General features: G+C 39.9%; 1 protein-coding gene across 2 annotated transcripts in view; it reads right to left on the reverse strand.

The window, feature by feature from the left end:
• IQSEC1 (IQ motif and Sec7 domain ArfGEF 1) overlaps positions 1 to 21,550 on the reverse strand; it is a gene marked incomplete at both ends in the record, with an annotated part of 310,805 nt that overhangs the window by 146,637 nt on the left and 142,618 nt on the right. The window contains one exon of one of the 2 annotated variants that reach the window (XM_079540444.1): positions 20,491 to 20,577. The exons of the other annotated variant lie outside the window; for it this stretch is intronic. Within the exon in view, the coding sequence (XP_079396570.1) occupies positions 20,491 to 20,577 (87 nt within the window). The remainder of the gene's footprint in view (positions 1 to 20,490; positions 20,578 to 21,550) is intronic. 2 annotated transcript variants of the gene reach the window in all.

Consider the following 21,550-nt stretch of genomic DNA (forward strand, 5'->3'; position numbering starts at 1 on the left):
GATTCTTTAGAGCTAACATGGTCAGCGTGAAACTTGAAGAATGCTGTAATTGCTGGTAGGAACAACCTTTTTCAAGGCTGAAAATTATAGGAAATATGGACATGTATGGTTCCTGATTTGAAGCTGCAAGCTCTAAGCAAACACAACAATCATAAAATAACTACTTCTGCAGAGTGTTATGAGGGACAAAATATTTCCAAGGAAAAAAAGGTCAAAAATTCAGACAATTGCTGTCTTAACCCAATAGAATTTATATTTCCAAAGACACAAATATTAAATACAATACTGAGAATTCTGCCCTGAAACAAAACACAAGGCCACAGGCCATTACACCTGCTACCAGCACTGTATTATGTATCGACTGTTAAAGCTGTGCAGTGAGCTAACCTGAATACGAAAGATGCCTGGCATCCATTTAAAAGATCATGTTCTAAAATGCTTTATCAAGTTTGATTCAAGCACAAAATTATTTTCTCGATACCTTGAGCTCTGACAAGTTCTGGGTTTGGGGCATGTGTGTGTGGGGGGGAGGTTCTTTTCCTCTTCATTTTCTTTCTTTTTGTTCTTGTGATGAAAGAGACTGCTGATTTCTGATAGGTACGGAACCACACTTAGTGAAGATTATGTAACTGCACAGCATGGATTTCCTGATGCCACATAGACAGAGAAAAGCAGAAAATGAATGCCTTGAAGAATCAATAATCTGAAATCTTGCTTTCTTCAGCTCTGATAATAAACAAGGAGAGTTATTGATCTAAGAAACAGCATTAGAAAGACTTTAAACTATTCTGTGTCTCAGCGTGGAACAGTGATGACGTAAATCATTATGATATTTCTAAGAAAGATGTCAATGTGCACGCAGCAAGCACCAGTGTAGTAGAACTACACAGTAACTGCTCTTGCTGAGACCGAATAAGTAAAATATAGGAACTGCAGTAGCCCAGCACCGTATCTGTGCTATAAGGCTTCCGCAGAGTATTTGTTAAATGATCTTGACTGAGCACAAAGTTATATGGAAGCTCTCACCAAGCTGAGCAGATCAGGTGGTGCCAATCTCTGTGCTGTGACAGCTCAGTACGGCCGCCTCCCTTCCAGAGGTCCCAAAGGCAGCCTACAACCCTTCAGGTTCAATTCTAAGCTCAGGCAGGCACAATCCATTTCCATCACTGGAGGTGGCTGCAACTACTTCAGTCTCAGCTAACTAGAGAATAAATGAGTTCGTGCTACTGCCTATCTTAATGGTGCTGGAGACTACAAGTAACTGCAGATAGTGATCAAGCATAGTGTAGAGAGTCAGAAAAATTTCCAGTTTGAGAAAAGGAAAGATGTTCCAGCATGAAAGTATGCAGTAATGACAGATTAAATAGCTGCAATTGAAAAATCCACAGCTTGATCCCCACAAAAATTGCCTAAATATGTCATCTTTTGGCTAAAAAGTGAAATTTATTTGGGGCATCCCAGTACGTGCAAAGATAGACTGTCAGCAACTGATAACTCTGGATGGTGTGTATAATATGGGGGAAGATACAGTTCTGAGCTCCATCAAATCCCTAGTGCTAGAAACAGCATGGTATTGCCTCTTTCCAGTGCTGAGAAAAGGAATGCAGAGCAATACATTAAAAATTTAAGACACTGCTACATACTGCTCAATGAATAACTTCTGCTTGTCACAGTTTCTTTGTACAAGCTAGCAGCACACAGAAGAAAGGCAAACCTTTACGTTGCAGCCTGATGATGTTGATATTCCACATACAAAGAATGACCAAATTGTTTGTATTCTCTAATGCAACTTCATTACATAGAAGTATTTACGCCTTCTTGAAGGCATTCACGATGAACACTTTGTATGCCAGTACTCTCTTTAGTAGGTACAGCCAAAGCATCTAACCACAGCGGGCCAGAAGAAGGTAACAAAAGGAACAGTCTTGGCCAGAACACGCTTCTACAGAAATGGAACTGAGAAGCCACTATCTGCAGCCATTACATTAGTCATCAAACAACCTACTGCCAAAAGCATCCCTTCATATTCTGTTATTTATTTTGTTTTTAAATTATTTTTAATCAATTCAGACTAAACTTTTTTTCTTTTTATCCCCACAGACATCTGTAAGAACACATGCATTAGAAAAGGTATGTAAATTAAGCTCCACCTCACACTGTAGCTGCTCTGGATTGTATGTGTTTCACTGGGATCACGTTGTGTTCAGTTTTTCTCACTAAAACCAATGACATCATGTGAACTTGCCCTAAGTCACTTCTCTGAGCACTGACAGGGCTCCTGGCTGTCCTAGTGTGTCAGCCAGCATGCATCAGCTGCAAGAGTTAGCCACCAGCAGCTCCTGACACGCACTGGAAGGTGCATCTCTCTGTGATGTAGTTCAACAGCAACACACAGCCAGCTGCATCACCTGCCTCTGCATCCCCCCTCAGTTGCTCAGTGACTCACAGCATGGTGAAGTTACTTAACGCAGAGCTTAGCGAAAAAAGCAAAAAAGTAACATTTGCGATCATTTTATCTTCCCTTCTCTAACGTCTGCTCAGCACATCATCTTGGCTTCCCTCTCATGAGAGGAGCCCGGCTTTGCCTGGGGGTCTGCCAAATTACCAAGTAGAAAACATTCCCCCAAACCTCAGAACTGCTCGAAGCTGAAGGGATCAGCGGTTTGCAATTCAGCGTTTGCTTTTCTTACGCAGACAAACAGCCCTGAAGGAACCTGAAGGAAGCTGTGCAAAATTCTGCTTTGAATATCACGGATCAGAAGCTAACGACACCAGGTTCTTCCCAGAAATTAGAAGGAATCTGGAAATATAGCTAGAAGCTCTGCCATCACATCTTTTATGGATGGAGTGTCATTTATCAGCCATGCAGCTGTGTCCTGTGCTAGTGCAACACAGGAACTGAAGGCAGAGCAGCACAGCAGCACGCTCAGCTCGCTCCCATACATCTCAGCACCACTGCAGAGCACTGCCAGAAGCAGGCACTGGCCCAGGTGCAGCATGGCTACTATCAGCCCTGCTTCCATCCACCCAGAGAAAGGGACAGTGTCCCAGGATGGCTGCAATGCCACTGGTAGCTGCACTGGAATTGGATTCACAAAACCTGTCTGATAGTAGCCTGTCTACACCATAGATCTGAAAGTAAAGTAGAACAACCCAACTTCAGAGGCTTCAGTCTAATGGTGTGGTAAATAGGACAGAACTAACCAGCACTCCACTGACATTAGTCAAAAAATTACGCCAGTAGAAAATATGGGTAACTAAATCTTTCTTTTGTATGATACAATGCAATATATTTTCTGACATAAAAACTGGTACCAATCACCCATGAAGAAACAGCATTCATAAGGACTCGGAATGTTAAGTAATACCACTGAAATTCTTGCTTCTCATTTTCCTGTTCTAATATGTTAAGATCTGGATATTTTAGTGAAATACTTAGACCAAAAAGTACTGAAATATGTTTAATGCTGCTCTTAGAAATAGAAAGCTTTCCTCTCCTGGGGCATGAATGGCACAGCAGGCTCCTGAGCGCAGTTCTGCTGGACCTGGACATTTCACACAGCACCCAGTTGGCAGCACGTATTTCCTGGCCTCAGGCAGCAGCTCACTGCCTCAGCTCTACAACAGTTAAAGCTGGATTACAAGGCTAAGCAGGCAACAGATTATGACAGAACTGACTGATAATCAAAAGTGTTTTTTCCATCTCTTCCGGACACTGCATGGCAAAGTGGACAAAATATTGGCCACAGAGTGACAAAAATATTGGCCACAGAGAAAGAAGCAAATCAGAGAAACCACAGCTCTAGGAAAACTTTGATCACACTTATCTACTTGACATACAGGAGACTGCTTAGTTTGGGCTGCATGCAAGCTCTGTACATGAGCTTTCTTTTAGTTTTCCTCCTTCAGAACACATCCCTCCCTTGGTGCGACAGGTTTCTATCATAATTCAGAGAATCTTCAGCACAGAAGCATATTCAAACATTCATCTTCACATGTTTTCCAAACCAAAATATAATCATGGCATCTCAAATAGATTTTAAATCTTTAAGAATAAACAGCATCTAGGAAACAAAGCCCTTTCCCCATGACCATGAAGAAATAGATTCAGAAGCTCAGCTAGTTTTATTAATTTGAGAAGACTGTGTGAAGGTAAAATTTATTTTCTATAGAGAAGGAAAGATTATAATAAATAAAACTCACTTTGCACATAAAGACAAAACTGAGGCCTATATTCCTACAGCAACCTGTAGCCCAAGAATGGGGTGTCCTGGGGAAGCTTCCTTCTCAATAAATGCTTTAGCTTTACAGTAATACATTACACCATGAAAAACAGTAGTAAAAAATAATAATTTTGAAAAACTCCATCAGCTACATTTGCTCCTCCAATAACACATAAAAGTTAGTGGCCTTCATGCTTAAGGCTCTTCACCTGCCTTATGATACAGTTTGAGTTCAGCGATGCCTTGCATTTGGGCAGCCCACCTACAATGACTTTGAGTAGGCGTTCCAATGGAGCTGCAAAAATTCCCTACCTTCTTATCCTGAAGAAAAGAAATCACCCTCTTGACAATAAATGGTCAAGAAATCATAATCCACTGGACATCTAATCAGCATTCTTATTCAGGCTGATATCTTGCCAGAGGAATTGCTTTCTTATTAAAATATCTCAGGGATGTGGTTTGGGATGCGTTAGAAAAACACTCCGCCACTTAAATCACACTTATTCCCAGACTTACATGAGGATCAGATGTTTATTAACAAGCTTTACTACCATTTGCAGCTCAAATTTGGAGCCATAAAAACAAAACCAATTGATGTATGCAACATGGGAACAGAGATTTTCCAAAGAAGGAAGAGATAGTGAATTGTTGATAACAGCAGCCAATTGTGCACAGTTCAGTCTGAAGACATTCAAGTTTCTAGATCTGTGTTTAATCTTCCATGAGGAAGGACACTAATGTAATTTGAGAACTGAAGTGTCTGAAAACATTTTGTTCAATAATATGATGGAACAAACTTACTGCCCATTAAAAGTTCTCATTTGTGTGGTTACGGTCAGAAGCAGCTAACTTACCCTTTCCATTTGTGAATCATGCGGGAGCTACAAAGGTCTCAAGTCTACAAGAATCCTCACAAGGCATTTGAGATCATTAGAATGAAAATAGCAGAAGAAGGTTATAAAGGAAAACTAAAATGGTCATATAATTTAAAACAAGTGTTTGATCCCCATATTTCCCTTTCAAAGCTATATTGTTACTACAGTCCTTCTAGAACTACTAGCAAGAGCTCTGCACAAGTGATGTAGTGAAGTAAAACAAACAAAAATTGAATATGACAGTGAATCAGCAAGAGTACATTATATGCTGAGAACACAGACTTTTGACTTCATCCTTTAAAACACGGAGACCAATTCTGCTGGGTGTATTTTCACATAGGCTTATGACATTTATGATTACAGACAGTTCAAAGTATAAGAGACCTTTTAGTGGGGAGCAGTAACACAGCTACATCACAGGAGCGGAGCAGTGACTTCACCCCACGTTTCATACTGGTTAATAGAGTAAGAATTTGTTTTTCCACCTCACATCAGCAGATTTTAATTCCCTGGTTCAGAATGAGTGCTCCGAGAGAAGCTTGCAGCTCAAGTATTTCCTGTGCGCTGCTACAAGCTGCAGACACCTCCCTGTTTGTACTGCACCTGCTTACATGCACACAGAAAAACAAAAGGCTCAAAGAAGAGCCTTTTTCCCTTGTACAGACCTGCAGGCAGCATGAGCCAAAGGCCGCACTACCTGGAGCTAACTCATCATGCACCATGACAAAGCTATTTGCTCCTATCCAGAAACATCAACTACAGCTTGAGAATTCATATGATTTCCACTGTACTTTGATATGTTCACTTGCAATCAATAATTATTTTTACACATATTAGTGATTTTTTTCTTAGATTACCCAGCATTTGACAAGCAGCAGCAGATCACAAAAAGATGCCACGCGCGCAGAAGCCTTTTGTTTCCCAGGAAATGGAACACAATTACACTAGCAGTTAGGCAGATTCAAGGACCTGCAGTCAAAGTGCTGTTTCCCTACCAATCAGTAAAACTGCATCTATTTATTATCATTTCTGAAAAAGAAAATTGCCAGATAAATCCACATAGGCAAAGTCAATGACTTAAAGTGCAGTGCACTACTTTATCAGTCTGCCAGAGGTTAGAATACTTCTTTTAAATATGGAAAATAACCTTTTTATCACTACAAATACAGAGTAAACAGTAATTTTGCTGCTGTTGGCTACAAACCTACTGAATTGAAAATTGAGTTAGATCATCTTAAAAGCATAACGGTTTTCTGGAAGAAAATGCTTACAGATGTAAGTGAAATAACATGAAAGCAGCTAACTCCTGCAGAATCTGAAAACAAGCACAACTGGAGCTACATCATCAGCACGTCTATGGCAAAACAACAAGAGAGGTTAGTGGTGTGCTGCTGGAACCAGGAAGGGAAGTCACACAGCAGCCTAGCCCACAGAAAGGAAACAAAGATTTTCAGTTAACTGGCAGTTTACATTTAACAAGTACTCAGAGTGAATTTACAGAGGTTCAATGAAAATGAAGCATGGATAAGAAATGGAGAGGCACTTCCCTGACTGTACCAGCTGGCACCAAATCCTGCAGCCCCTGCAGCCCCAGTACTGCAGAGCTGAGGTCAGGGGGTTCTGCACAGGGCAGCGTGTCCCTTCAGAGGGGCTGATGGGCAGTGGTTGTGAACCCCAACCTGAGTAAGTAAGTATCAGATTGTATATTTTACATACCAGATTTTATACAAATTATATAAAACCTTATACATAAATTAAATTTGTTGTAATAATAATGGAATAATAATTTTCATTACCATAAATTTCATGAAACAGATCAACCATAGCGAGATGACTACTTGGTTAGTACAAATTCAGTTCTAAAGAGATTGCCACATTCAGTCTATGCTCCAAATGGTATTTACAGTAGATCTGTACAGGACACCTTTGTACCATCTATGGGAACTAGAACAGCTTCAGTGTAAACCAAGGAGTCAGAACCATGCAATGCCAGATGTATTTGAGAGGGCCAAAAGTTCTGACTGCCAAGTGGACGCAGCCGTGTGTGTTCCAGAGCGCAGTCACACTTGGGACATTGCTGTATATATACACACAGGTATACATATATATAACTGCTGCACATATCACTCTGTGAAACTTTTGAAAAAGCCCTCAAAACACCAAAATCATAGAACAAAGTCAAAGTACCTAAAAAGAAAGCTTTAAATGAATCTTTCCCATTCATTTCCATAAGATTTACCCAGACAGTATTACACCATTTAGCTTTTCAGCACTATAAAATTAGATGAATCAAATGACTGGTGGAAACATGCAATGTTAGGCGTTTACACACATGCTTGGCTATGGCCAATTTAGTGCTAGCTCCTATTTTAAGCATTCAAAGATCTGACAGAGAATGCACGCTACATGCAAATTAATAAATACTGCCTGTTGTATTTTCCTGTTCATGGGTAAGCTATCTCTGGACTAAGACTTGTGGCGGAAACCTTTAGCCTCATCTGTAGTAAAGCAATAAGCTTCTACCTACACCTAAACCTTTGCCTCCATTGATGGCCTCGGTGCGCCTTCAGCCCCAGAAGGCAGCGGTACCCCGGGCTGCACCAGCAGGGGAGCGGCCGGCAGGGGCAGGGAGGCGATTGTCCCTCTGCATTGCGAGGCTCCTCCTCGAGCAGCACTCCCTGGCCTGGGGCACCCAGCACCAGAGCTGTGGAGGCATTCTTTTCCGCTGAATGCCACGAAATTGAAATTAAAAATAAATATAAAAAGAATTGTCAGTAATTAAGTCTGATCGTTTAACAGAACGTGCATCTTCGTGGGCTGCACAAGAGCACAACACATGCAGAGAGCACCTCAATTTAATAGTGAATCCTAGAGACAACAAATGCAACTGTGCAGCTTCCACGGTCAGCTGACAGCAGCAGGCACAGCTGAGGGCTCACTGACTAACAAAGCCCAGAGCCCAGGGAAACGGCTTTCATCAGGAACCTTGTAGCCAGCCAGCAAAGCTGTTGGTCAGAAACACCTGCTGCCTCTATGGGACGGAGCAGTGGGCTGCTCACCTGTTCTTTCCCGTATCAGAATACTTGTCAACTGATTAATAATAATACGGCTTTTTGAACAACAAAATAAAATTAAGTCACGTTGCCCGACTGAGATAAATTATCTCTACTATAGCAGCCTCTGGCAAAGTCTTGTCATAAAACATCAATTACAATTAATTTAATTCTCTATTAAGGCGAGTTTAACTGAGAAAGAGAGCAAGACAGATTTTCAATACTATCCAATTTTCAGGTGTGCCATGCTCCAGTGATGGGCTAGAAGAAATTCAGAGGTTAACGAAGCATGACATAATTTCTTTAGGAAAAATACTTACATTATTGGGTTATAAATCGGGTTTATTTCATGCATTTGCCCTATAAATGCATAGGCCAAAATCACTAAAGGCTACAAAGCTTACAATTAAGATCAGAAAAGTAAGAAATATAACGGGTGTAGAAACAAAAACACACTTGAAACGCCAGAAAAGAGGTCCATATTTTTTCATGAAAATCCATATCTTCTGTGCAATTTTTCACTCGAATACGGAAAACCAGATGTAATATTGCGAAGAAATGGTCCTTGGGTAATTGGAACATCAGTTACCCACCTTGTTTAGTAAACACAAAGTCTTTCACATTTTCTGAAATCCACTGCCAGCTCTAAAGGGAAACATATGGGAAACACCCATATTTTACAGCAACAATCAGGGCAAAACATATCGACCGCAGAGCAAAGAGGCCATACTAACCAGGATCTTTGAACTTCCCACCTTTGTAAGCATCTGTATTGACAGAATCAGTCCTTCATGAGTACCCAAACCGTTGCTATATATTACGTATATAAAGAATACTAGCATTATGGATAGTTGTCCTTTCCAGATCTATAATTTCATTCTCTAGCAAAAAACAAAAAACAAACAAAACCACAGAACAAAACAAAACAAAACACCAGTAAAACAACCCTCTTCCCAGGAGAATCTCTCCAACACTGCCCAGGAGGTCTCCAAAGTCTCTTTTAAGAAGATGAACTCAGTTCTCTACATTACAGGGTGAAACTGGATGGCAGCAGGACTGAGTCACGTAGTAGCCAAGAGCAGGAGGCTGTTTCCTTCCAACACAGCCAGGCAAAACTTACTCAGTTCATTACATGTTGTTTCTCCTTGTAGACTGACTCAGTTTATGCCTCCTCTTTATCTATGCATTTCTGACAGCTCACCAGAATGTGGGGAGCCCCCTGACCACAGCTAGGAACCAGTCCCTGCAACCACTGAGCCCAGTGCCTGGCACATTCTGGTAATCCTGCAACTACCTCACGGCCTCCTTTTGGCAAGGGAGCCCAGTGTCTTTCAGCAAGTTGCTGGGGAGAACAGAAATCAGATAATCAAGTTCATAGCAGGTGAGTCACATCAAGCTGTTAATGTCGCAGGCGACTGAAACCTGTGCAGCTGTGCTGCCTTACAGATCCCACCCCCAGTACTGAGCAACTGCTGTGCACGTTTTGTCAAGTTAAAAGAAAACATGAAACAGACCTGCACAGAGAAGGGAAAAAGCCAAATGCCCTTTCAATAGGAGCGTGGTACTCTTAACGGAATTGCTATAATTAATTTGGTAGAGGTAGAACAGTGAAACTAGAGTTTCTGTTGCTTTGACAATAGAAATCTCTCCAGTAATTTCGAGTTACTCACGCTTTTTAATTGTGATTTTTTTTTTCCACTTAAAAACTGACTTGATAACAATGCTGGATTGGCTTCTTACCCAAATGTTCCTTAGCCTTGGAGAAGTACCACTGTGCATTTGTCCTGTTCTTGCACTCCTTTCTCCTTAACTGTCAGCCATCAGTAGGACAGATGGATCTCTTCCATCCTACCCCATACACATACAGCTACACACTGCACTTCCCTGAACACATTCTGCATTGCAGCTTGAGAATGCCAAAGGCAGACAATGTTATACAAGCAGACATGTATATATGACAATAGATAAACAAACCTGGCTGTAGGGCATGCTGGATATATATCCAATCTGTAATTCCACGTGATCAAACAACCCTTCATCTCCAGTGTTAATAGACTTTAAAAGTAAATGTAAATTAATCTAGGTTGCCTTTCCTTCTATCTACAGCTTCGTGCTGCCTTACCCAGAACGACTTACTTGCAGAGAAAGCTTTGAAACAGATTGCATTGGAGCTCCCTCTAGCCACCATTTCAGGAATTATTCATTTATTATAAAATGGAAATTTTTGTAAAATTCAGTCCTGCCACCAGCACAATGATACCCCATGTTTCCAGACCTTTGTGTAGATACTTTTATTTTTATTTTTTTTTTTTAAAAAAAAGAATTCCTTCTGATTTTGTGCTTGAGATGAAGAAGGATTTGGTGCTGCACAACAAAACACTCGGTTTGGTAAATCAGTATTATATACTAGGAATGTCACCCTTTCAAAGTTATGAATCAAGAGGTTTCAGAGGGACTCAGCCAAGTCCCTCATCCTTGTCAAAGACCTCAATGAGTCACCTTAAATGCTATTTTAATGCTGCTTCATTTTAAACAGCAGATTAAACTTTTCCATTCCTGGACTCCTGATCAAAGAGGTTTATGGTTAAGGAGCTTCCTTAGCCATAGACTGTGCATAATTCTAATTCATTATGAATCTTGAGTTACTTGAAATAGTGGCAATCCATAACACATTACACAGCTGGTTGAATAGCTAAGGGAAATTTTTGAAAGCTTAATTAGATTCATGGTGAAGATCCACACCCCATTGCATTTTTCAGGGGATTATTCCTTCTCCTCATGTTATAAAATATTTTGCTTCAGCTAGTTAGTTACTTTTAATACTACTTTGGGAGATAAGACTTGAATTTATCACAGTCGAACTGTGCTCTGCTCCATCTAGTGGTGCATAAATATCCATGCCTTCCAAGCATCTGCATAATATGCTCTGAGCTAAGGAACAACAGCCCATAATCAGAGCCACAGAGGGGAAGTGATGCATGTGCAGGAAACAACAGCAAGTCAGTAGTAACTGCGTATAATGGGTTCTACCCACCTATTTTGGGCAAAAACAATCAAAACAATGTAAGAAGTGTGTAAGGAGTGTGTTTGCAAAGGAGAAATCCACATTGCAGAAGAAAAACAATTCCTGATCCTAATAGGTGAGAGTGCCTAACAGTGCCAGAAGAAAAACGTGTGAACAGAATTTCTACAAAGCAGCAGCTTTAGTCCAACCTTTCAAGGTCAGGACTGAAAAGATTTGGTGCATGAAACAAGAAAAATGTGATTTCCTTCCACCTTCCACACTAGAATGCACAATAAGACTGTGTTAACTATTCTCAAAAGCAGTTGAAAAAAATCATCAAGGAATAGGGAGGAAAAGGGAATTTTTCCACTGCAGCCTGTGTCTTGTAATGTTGTGCAGCATTTAGGCTCAACTCAGCCTAGCTAAAAAGGAATCCCTTCCAGGTTCCAGTACTAAATCCAGAAATTCATTGCATGTTTTATTAAGCCAGCCATGACTTATTTAAGTAGAAAAGTGTTTACTTGTGCTCTTCTGACTTCACAGCATGAGAGAAGGTCACTTCTCTATCTGCTCCATGCAGAGTAAATGCCAGGATTTGATAATATTGTGGATACCAACTTAAATTGTTTCAAATGCCAGCAAATCACAATGCTACTATCTTTTTTTAACTGGAAAACTACCAGATAGAAAACAACCAATGATAACATCCTGCTACAGCTAATAACACTGATCACTTCTCTACCTTGCTTCTCCTGAGGCCCATCATTAACCACAAACCACATTCGAGACAAAAGTGCTGGCACCACCTACAGCTGGTGGCTTTAATTTTCATATTTAAACAGTAGTCTTTCTTCTTTCCTTTCCTTTATACAAACATACAAAAGATACTTATTAAAAGATTGGACAAATCCTACCCTATGGAAGAGAATAATTACAGTGCTCTAGTTCAGTGCACCAAGGAAAGAGAGTGAATTACTGTTTACATGTGAGAGGGAGATAAGCAAATCAAAATATCAGAAATTCCTCCTGTTGCTATCTCTGGGTAGCAACTCTGAGAAACTCCTCATCACAGCAGTTAAAGGCCAAAATGGTCAGCAACACTTACACGTGTTGTACCCTGCCCATGAAACATTACAACACTTCCAATAACATATTGAACTACAGTGATCTACTACATAATTTCTGCATTGGGTAATTCACACATTTTACAATGGGAGTGAAAGACCTTCATGTTTATCCAACGCCAAGAGACAGGAAAACATGAAGCTATGGTGCATTCAGCACCAAATAATGGAAAAAGCCATATCTTCTTTAGTCCACACAGTCACAATAAGAGACATGGGCAAACTGTCATAAAATAATGAAGGCAGATTAGCTTTCTACAAGCAAGTTCTTCCCTAGGCTTCAGACACTTCACTGTCATGCCTACAGCAGGCACAAGCAAACATTTATCAGGATGTGTAAATTGGTATTGTGTTGAGAAGCAGTAAATCAACCCTAACTGTTCAGAGTCATAAGCAAAGAACATTACTATAGGATGAGACAATCTTACACTACCTTTCCAGATTCTTCCCTTGATTCTGATCCTCCATTTATTCTATCCTCAAAATTACATATAACTACAAAAACAAACAAACAAACAAACAAACAAAAAAAAACACCAGAAACAAAACAAGAAAACACAGTTGTTCACCCTACACTCAAGCAGCTCTCTATTCCAGAGAGCTGGAAGGAATATTTTAAACAGCCCCCCCCCCCCCCCCTCCAATTTTTCTTCCCTGCTAGCTTCTGGCTAGTAAACGACACTTCATAGAGAACCTGTTTCCCATTATACCTGCTCGGGCTGTTTAATTTTGGCAGATCCAAGTAGTGGAAATTCTTCAGTCATTCTAGAGCAGCAAGACATGCCTGGAAAGATGTAATCAGCAAAGTGCCCTTTGGGCAATAGTAACTTGGTCTCTCTTCTTCAACGCACACGGACATATTCACATTTATCTACCTGGAGCTCCAGGGCTATTCAATTAGTTCACTTTGTGCACAGCTTAGAGAAAAATATTTTTATCAATTAGGTACCTGAAGTATACAAGAAATGATCTTGTGCTTGTGCTAACATATGAAGATATGGGACTTTGAGAAATACAGGCTAGCAAACTTAACAAACAGGCTGCAAAGAAACTAAGAAATGTAATCACTCAGACTATTTATCTGTGTAATAACATAGATGTTCTGGTTATTCATAACAATCAAAAAGCAAAGAAACAACTGTTACATGTAATCTCTATAGAGTAACATGCATAAAATGTCATATTGGTGGTTTCCCAGCCTTGAAACAAACTTCTAGGATCAACAGCAGAAAAATCTTGGCCTAACGCAGACTGTAATAAACAGCTTGTCTCTCTTCCTCTCCTACTAGGGAAGAAATCACATTAGTTTGTACCCTTCGTGTCACATGACCACATACAACAACAAAACGCACAGTACACTTAAAGACTTACGATACCGTTTATTTTACTTCAAAATAAATTGTGCAATTTATGTGTTTGTTTACAGTTTGCAATTGTTTTAAATACTGGACACATGGAGGAGAGCTGTAGAAGAACATGGAGAAGGGATTACCAAGTACTGATGGCAAAAATTTATGGCTGTGACATTCTGAATAAATCAAACTTGATACGAACAAGAATCCTATGGCATCCATGCAAGTTTCAGTCCCATACACACCAGTAAGAGAGAAGAGGAGAGATGGACTACACAGATGTAGCACTGACTGCACACTTAGCGACCCCGAGCTTCTCTGTTATCTTGAAGATGGACTACTAGACCCCGAAGGCGGACAGCAGAACTGGTGCAGAACATTATCTTCCCTGCCAAGGAAGAGGAGGGCAAGAAAGAAAAGAGACAGAGGAACAGAATCATAGGGAACGGCATTAGGAAAATTAAGCTTGAATTGTTCATTTGGTTTGCTTTTAAATCCACAAATAGTGCAATTTGCTGGTAAATACCAGCTGGCAGCCCATTTCACGTCAGCAACTGGACTTTCAGTGCAATGATTAACAGTGCTAAAGGAGTAGGCTAATGCTTAACAGTTAAACTCTGATCCAAGGATGTTTTTAAAAATTTCTATTTTTCCCATACAAAAAAATTACTTTAAGTAGCCATATAACATACTCTGTCTACTATGGCCACAGAGCTTTTATTTTAAAATGTTAAAGAGAAATGTTTCATGATGATTTTCACTTGTTTTTCACAGCAAATGCAGAACAAATGCACTCCCCTTCTGCTGGTGATTTACACACAGGAGTTGATGATTGATGGAGCTCTACTTGACCCTCCGCACCATCTCCCTCCTCCCCCCCTTTTAAATTAGAGAGAACTGTTTCCATGCAGCATTGCCAGCATCATGAATGGTGCTACTAACCAGAAGGCACAAAGGCTGTTAAAGAAGCAGTTTGGAATACCTACATCTGTAATGCTACAACGTGCTTTATGGCAGGTGGAGGAGGGGATGCAGGCAGAGCAGGAAGCTTGGATGAGGTCACTTCTTTACCAGTAACACAACCATGGGTGATTGTTTCCTTTAAACAAAATAACAAGCTAAAGAAGAAGAGTGGAAAGGAACACAAGGAAGAAAAAAAAAGCCAACAAGAAAATCCAAAACCAAATTGTAAATCTCACAGATTCTGCCACCTTCTGATTGTTTTCTATTAATTTGCTGTGTATGAACACAATTCACTCTTTTTGCATCTCTAGATCACATAGGAATCAAGTAGAAAATTACAAGTTTTACTATAATTATTCCAGCTTTCCTACGCCATAGGGTATGAACACACTACTTATGTAATCATCTGAACCTCGTACTGATTTCACACAGACTGTGTGTTTGGATTTGTTTTGCTTTGTTCATGAAAATCAGGATAACTAGAAGCAAGACGTGCTGGCTGGGCTGAGCAACATAATTTTCACTCCTTTGCTTAATGTGAAAAAACATTGTCAAGCTTTTAAAACCCTGCATATTACAAAGAAGACAGTGCTTGTGTATACTAGGTCATACAGCTAGGAATTGCTATTCGGTTAGAAATAAATTTCTGTTCAGCTTTTTTCTGTAGAAATTTTCAGTAAACAGCCAAACAAACAGTAGAAAGGACTCCGAAGCACAGTTCCTGCTGTTGGTTTTGTCTGTGACTAATCATTAATTGGGAAGGTACCACATGACTGAGGCATCTGTTTGGTAGCGTGGGATGCCTTTATAAATGCTCATGTGAAGGACATGAGAAATATTGATGATTTGTCTAAACCTGGCAAACAGCAGAGAGCTTATCAGCAGAAACAGAATCAAATTTATCTGAAAAACAGATATTTTCCTACTTCAAGAATTTGAGCAAGAAGTTCCCAATTTACCTTGCCTAGTGTGCAAGAGTTCCCTCAGTGCTCCTGAAAAGAAGATAAAAACCAAAGCATACTGATTGAAAAGCATCTGCAGCCAGGCATCGTTGCAGGTTAAGCTTCTGCATTAGCCAGTTAGGGTAAGACAATAGGTACAATGCTACCACTGGTCCGGGGAAAAGAAATAGCACCATATCATTATCATTTATATCATCTTCTATACAATGGTTTGTTGCACATAAGCCAACATTTTCTGGTGAAACAAAGCTTCCACATTAAAATTTTACAGAAGTGAAGTATTTTCATAGCAATATTTTTACCTCCCAGAGGTGCTGATTAAACATTAAGCAGGTAGACACTGCAAGAAAATGATGTGATTTCTTTGGTACTATAACATCCTTTGCATTATCTGTTTGTTTTCACAGGTACCACTGGGGAAAAAAAAAAAAAAAAAAAAAGAAAAATCTCTAGTTTCAAGATGCCTTTGGACACGATAAGGGCATCTAATTAAATATTAGAAGCATGGAAGGTAAAGCAGATGGGGAAAGCAATGAGTGACAGTCAGAAGTGCATGCAAAACAAAACATGCAAATCACAGAATCACGAACAAACACATCACATCAAAAGATGCTTAGATATTAGGGGTAAGCAAATCTGCTTGCAGTTGTAGCTGCCTGTAATATACCAATATACTTGTACACTTAAGAGTATTCTCAAGCACAAGCACTCTTCATTATAACTTCTTGTCTGGAGCTATTCCTACAGCAACTTGCCTCACAAAAAGGCTGAAGAGATGACAGCTACAATAGTACTTGGGCTGCAGGGCACTAAAAACAAAACAGCCCCTCCTCCCCTCACCTCCAATTTCAGCAGATTAGGAAGTCTTCCATAGGGCTGGCTGGCAAGCTACCCCCAGCCTACAACTTTAAGGTGTCAGTAGACAAGAAACTGGGAAGTTCATGTGAAAGTGGTGCACAATTTAAGAGGTGCACAGCAAGTGCATTCTGTTAGTGCAAGATAGCTAGCACCTGTATGGATAGACTGACGTACTAACTGAACCTTGTTGACACAGAAAAATGAGTTTGGAAAATGCTGGGAAAAGATTCTTCTTCAACAAGAAACAGATATGATTAAATTTACTCCCTCTGAGTGCCATTATATCTCTGGGCTTTGTTCTCACATGTTCTAGCTGCAAGGTCACTAAATTATCTGGGCCATATCAAGCAAAAGGCTCCGCAACAGATGCACAAGTAATACTACAAAGATCCATGGTTGTTTTCTTTTTTGACGCCTCTGGTTCCAGTCATCTCCTTTACTTTGCCCTCAGACCAGACATAAAATCCGTATTCAGGTGGTCACTAACAAAGATGGAGCACCTCATGGAATCTGCAGCTCAGAACTGGAGCATATTACTTCTAAGACTCTACACCGCAAAGCAGGAATAGGAAGGGACTCAATGAAGCCAAGCTACAGACATTCTTTTTGCTTTGTTTTCTCAACTTCCAAACCAGAATAAATAAAAAAGAGCAGACATAGGAGGCATATGGGCAAACTGGAACACAGACAGATAAATAACTGGCTGGAAGCACGTTATACGCTTAGGCTTCCTATAACTGCCCTTAGAATAGGAAAAAGGCATGATAACTCATTTTATTTCTATTTTGAACATTGTAAAGTGAGCAAGCAAGGGATTACTGCAAGAGCTGCAGTTATTAAAAATGCATTATTTCTCTATTAACAATTCAAAACAGATGCCAAAGATCATCTTGACTAGAAATAAAACTGCTGGAGTGAATAAAACATCCTGCAATTAGCTACCAGCAAATCAGAGATGCTCCAGATTTCACCGTAGTGCATTCATTAATTGCTTCTTTCAGAGCAAATTTAATTTTTAATTCTGGGCTAGAAAATTAATCCCTCTGAGTATTTTCTAAATAAAGCTTCAAATCTGAAGCTAGAATGAAGCATCCGTTCTTGTTTGCATTGTTTCCACCAACTTCTATTCATAAATTGATCAATGGGAAGACTAAGAGCTAATTTTAATACTATTAAATGTACGTGCAAATTAAAAGCCTAATTGTGCTAATATTCTAGTAGCTGATTTTCATTCAGAACAATAGGATTCCTGCTTACAGATCATTTATGCAAACATGCAGAATTAGTACTTGACTAAGAGATTACAGATGCAGGGGTGTCAAGCTGTAACAATCGCTTTGGAAACAGCAGCTTCAAAAACCTAACTTTGGGTCAACCAAACTGTTGACAGGAGGAAAGAATACAGGGGTGACCAATGCACCACCATGTGGTAGCATGTGGGACAGACAGCATTAGCATCCCCAAATAATATGAAACCACAGTTCTTCAGTCCAGTGAAGAACAAACTTGCAGCTTGTTTTTGTTCTCCATGGAGGAGTGCTTCAGGATCACAGGATGCTTTATGCCAGAAGACACTTCTGCAGGTGCTGGTCTAGTCTTCTGCCCAAAGCAGGGCCAGCTACATAAGGTTGACCAGGGCTGTGCCCACCTGAACCGAGTACTGTTGAAGACAGAGCTACCATCTCCTTGTCTGGCCTCTGATCCAGTGTTTGGCTGTCCTCACAGTGAAATTCACTCCTCAACTTTCTTTATATCTAACTGGAATTTGTCTCACTGCAATCTGCCTGTTGCCCCTTGGGCCATCATTGCACACCTTCTAGATGAGGTGTGCAGCACCTTCTGCATATGCTCCCACTGAGGAGTTGAAGACAGCAAGTGCCCTGATCCTTTCCTTCACACCAAGCAGCTCCTTTCTCTCGGCTGCTCCTCACCTGTCACACACTCTGGCCCCCAACCATCTAGGAGGCTGTTTGCCAGACATGCTCCAGTATCCTGATGTCTTTTGAAAAGCCAGACAAACCCCCAGGACGTGTTCTGGCAGAAGGGGAGAGAGGCCTCTCTGCCTGCACTCTTGCTAAGCCCTGAGTGCAGTTGGCTGCTTTTGTCGTACGCTGCTGACTCAGTATCACCCTTTGCAAAAGTCATCACCCAGGCAACTTGTGCGCTGGGGAGAAGATGTATGAGAAGAACAAGGCCATATCTAACTCCTGACAGCTCTTCTTCAGTAAGTCCTAATAAAATGGAGAGTTAGCACAGATCACGTGCTGCTGATAGATATAAGCAGGAAACAATGAGGGAGGAAGGGAGGAGCAAAGCACGTTAGCTCTCCTAGCAGCCAGTGGCAAGCCTATTGCTTGCTCCATTACCACTATATGAACACAGGCAGTGCTGCTATAGTTATATTGTCAATTGTTGGGAGCTCTCATATCTCCACAGATTGTAGCTGAGTTCTCATTACACGTACACACACAGTTGCAAAGTTTGAGAACTAAATTTCCCTGAGAGTAAGGTTAGTGATGAGTTCCTACACGCATCCCAATTCTTAAGCAAAAGCTTGCAGACTTACAGCAAGTTTGGGCAATATAAAAATTGTTACGTTTTGCATTTTTGCACATTAACATTCTCCATAACAAATCTGCACATGCGTTGCAGATCCAGCCACACTTATGGCATTTATTACTTTACTGCACAAACAAACACAGAAGTAAGCCAGAGATAGATGGCATTTTTTTTTCTCCCAAGGACAAGGTTACACTGCTGAAAATTTTCTTTCCAAAAGATATATTAAGACACAAATAAATTTTGTGGTGCAAGATACTGAAACATTAAAGAAACTACTGATTTTGCCATCAACATCGCTATGGGAAAATCCCTAAAAGAACCCTAAAATGAAGCATTATAAACTAGGAGCAAAGGAAAAATAAAATCCTCATTAAAAAAAACAAAGAGAGCAATCTAATTACACTGAAGTTGCACTCCTCACTGAAGAAATACCAAATTGTTTTACAATTGGGCTACAGATTCACTACCACCAAATAAAACTAAGAGCTTTAATGAGAGGAAAGAAAGCAGACAAAGTGACATTGCAATGTAAAATAACAGGATGGATCCAAACATGCGAGGTTATACATAAGACATGAAAGATTAAAATCAGAAATATTTAGGCATTCACAGATTTAGGATTCAATTTAGGATTGTTTTTGCCTTTCTTTATTACTAGCGCAAAGCAAGTTGATTTTTCAGCACCAGATTTCCAATATTTTGATACTAATATTATTCATGAGCTGGCAATCATGACTAAGTTAATCACAGTTAAAGGCAAGTTTCTTCATGACGTGTGCAGAGTTTCTTAGCAGTTTTCACATTTCTGGTAACTTAGGTTACTATACTTTGATGTTTCTGTAAGCTGACTGCTAAACTCCGGCACTGATAATTGTTTGTATTAAGATGTACAGTTACTGCTGCCCCCATTTAATTGAAGATTTGAAAACACACATGCTAAGTTACTAACTGAAAATCATGTATTTTAGATAGATGTAGGGTAGGCCACTCAGCACTGAGAACCTGCATCTTTTTAAAAACCCTTATTTCCATTTGAATCAACAGGCAGCACTGAGCCTTGTGCAGGTCCACGCATTGCATACAGCCATGACTTACCTACGTACCGTCATGAAATACTCAAGGGGCTTCAAAAAAAGGTTGTGCTTGGAAAACTTTAGCCTACACAAACTACGTGAAAATTTCAATGCTTGAGATGTTCGTTTTGTGAGAACTAAACCTATAATTAATTTCTTCCTATCTTTCAAAACATCTGTAGCTTTCAAATAGTCTGGGGAGACGTGCCTCTTAAAGCGCGTAAAGCCCCTTTTACTATCTAATTAAATAGTGCCTAAAATAAGCAAATAGCCCGACCCCTTGGGATGTTAAAGTTGTTTGAGATATTTCCTTAGCACTCAGTTTTTAGTTTATTCATTTTATATTTTAAAACTTAAACTGCCATTCCTCTGCTTTTGTCAAATCGTAAAATCAGATCTCTCTTCCAAAGAAGCAAGTGGGTGGATCATATCTACTCTTACCTGTACTCTGAGTGTGTGGCAGGGACTGCTAGCTGGGTATGGTACAATGGAGCTGGACAGCAAAACTGGTGCAGAGTATTTAAAGACCTACGACACAAGGAAAAACACAAAGTCAAAACACCAAGTGTTTAGAAAGGGGCTTTTTAGGGAAAAGCAGGTGCTAATAAGTATAATTGAAAATCCTGTTAAGTTTGAATGAAATTTGAAATACGGCTGTCAATTTTGAATCCCAGGAAATGAAGAGGGAAATAGTCTAGTTTAAGTACAGACATCGATAATGATAGGGATGAACTGTTGCAATGAAGAATCAAAGTTTTGTCCCAACACAAATGTAAAATGCCAATTTAAGACTTAATTTTTGCCTTGCTGCATGGAACAGAGGCAAAAGATAAACATCGAGGGTTAAAATTTGAATGGAAATGGAACTTCAGACTTGCATGTTACTCTGCACCAGTCAAGCTGTTTCTTTATTAATGACATTTCAAACACAGTGCTTAAGCATGAGGAGGTACAATGAGATGAGTAAGGACGTAAGCTTTCTTCAGGCCCAGCAATTATACACACATTGCAATACAAATCTGAAAGAATCTAAGCTTCACCCAAGTTTTAAGCAATATCCTGAAATGCGCAGTACAAGTTTAAGTGATGTCATGTCGAAACAAGAGAAGAAGCTTAACACCACAAAAAGATATCCTACATCCTAGATAATTTGCATGTTTCAAATTAATGCAGACGGAGTTGCAAAAGGATACAAGGCACTGCATCTGAAGTAAAGCTTAGACAATCTTTAAGCAACACACAGTACACTTAGCATTGTTGATGGTTTTGCTCGGATGCATTAAACAAGGTTTAGCACAGTAAGTCATCCATGATAAATGCACCTAATCAAATTTCTTAAGACACAGCATTCCCCTATGAAATCATACAATTTAGATCATTATTTCCTAACTCCTGCATTGTGAACATGTGGATGAAAAACCTTTAAACTGAAAATCCTCATTTAGAGTCAAAAGAATCCAAACTGACTATTTAATAGAGAATGTGTGCACGGCACATACAT

The sequence above is a fragment of the Tetrao urogallus genome (assembly GCF_951394365.1).
Source record: "Tetrao urogallus genome assembly, chromosome: 10".
NCBI lineage: Eukaryota > Metazoa > Chordata > Aves > Galliformes > Phasianidae > Tetrao > Tetrao urogallus.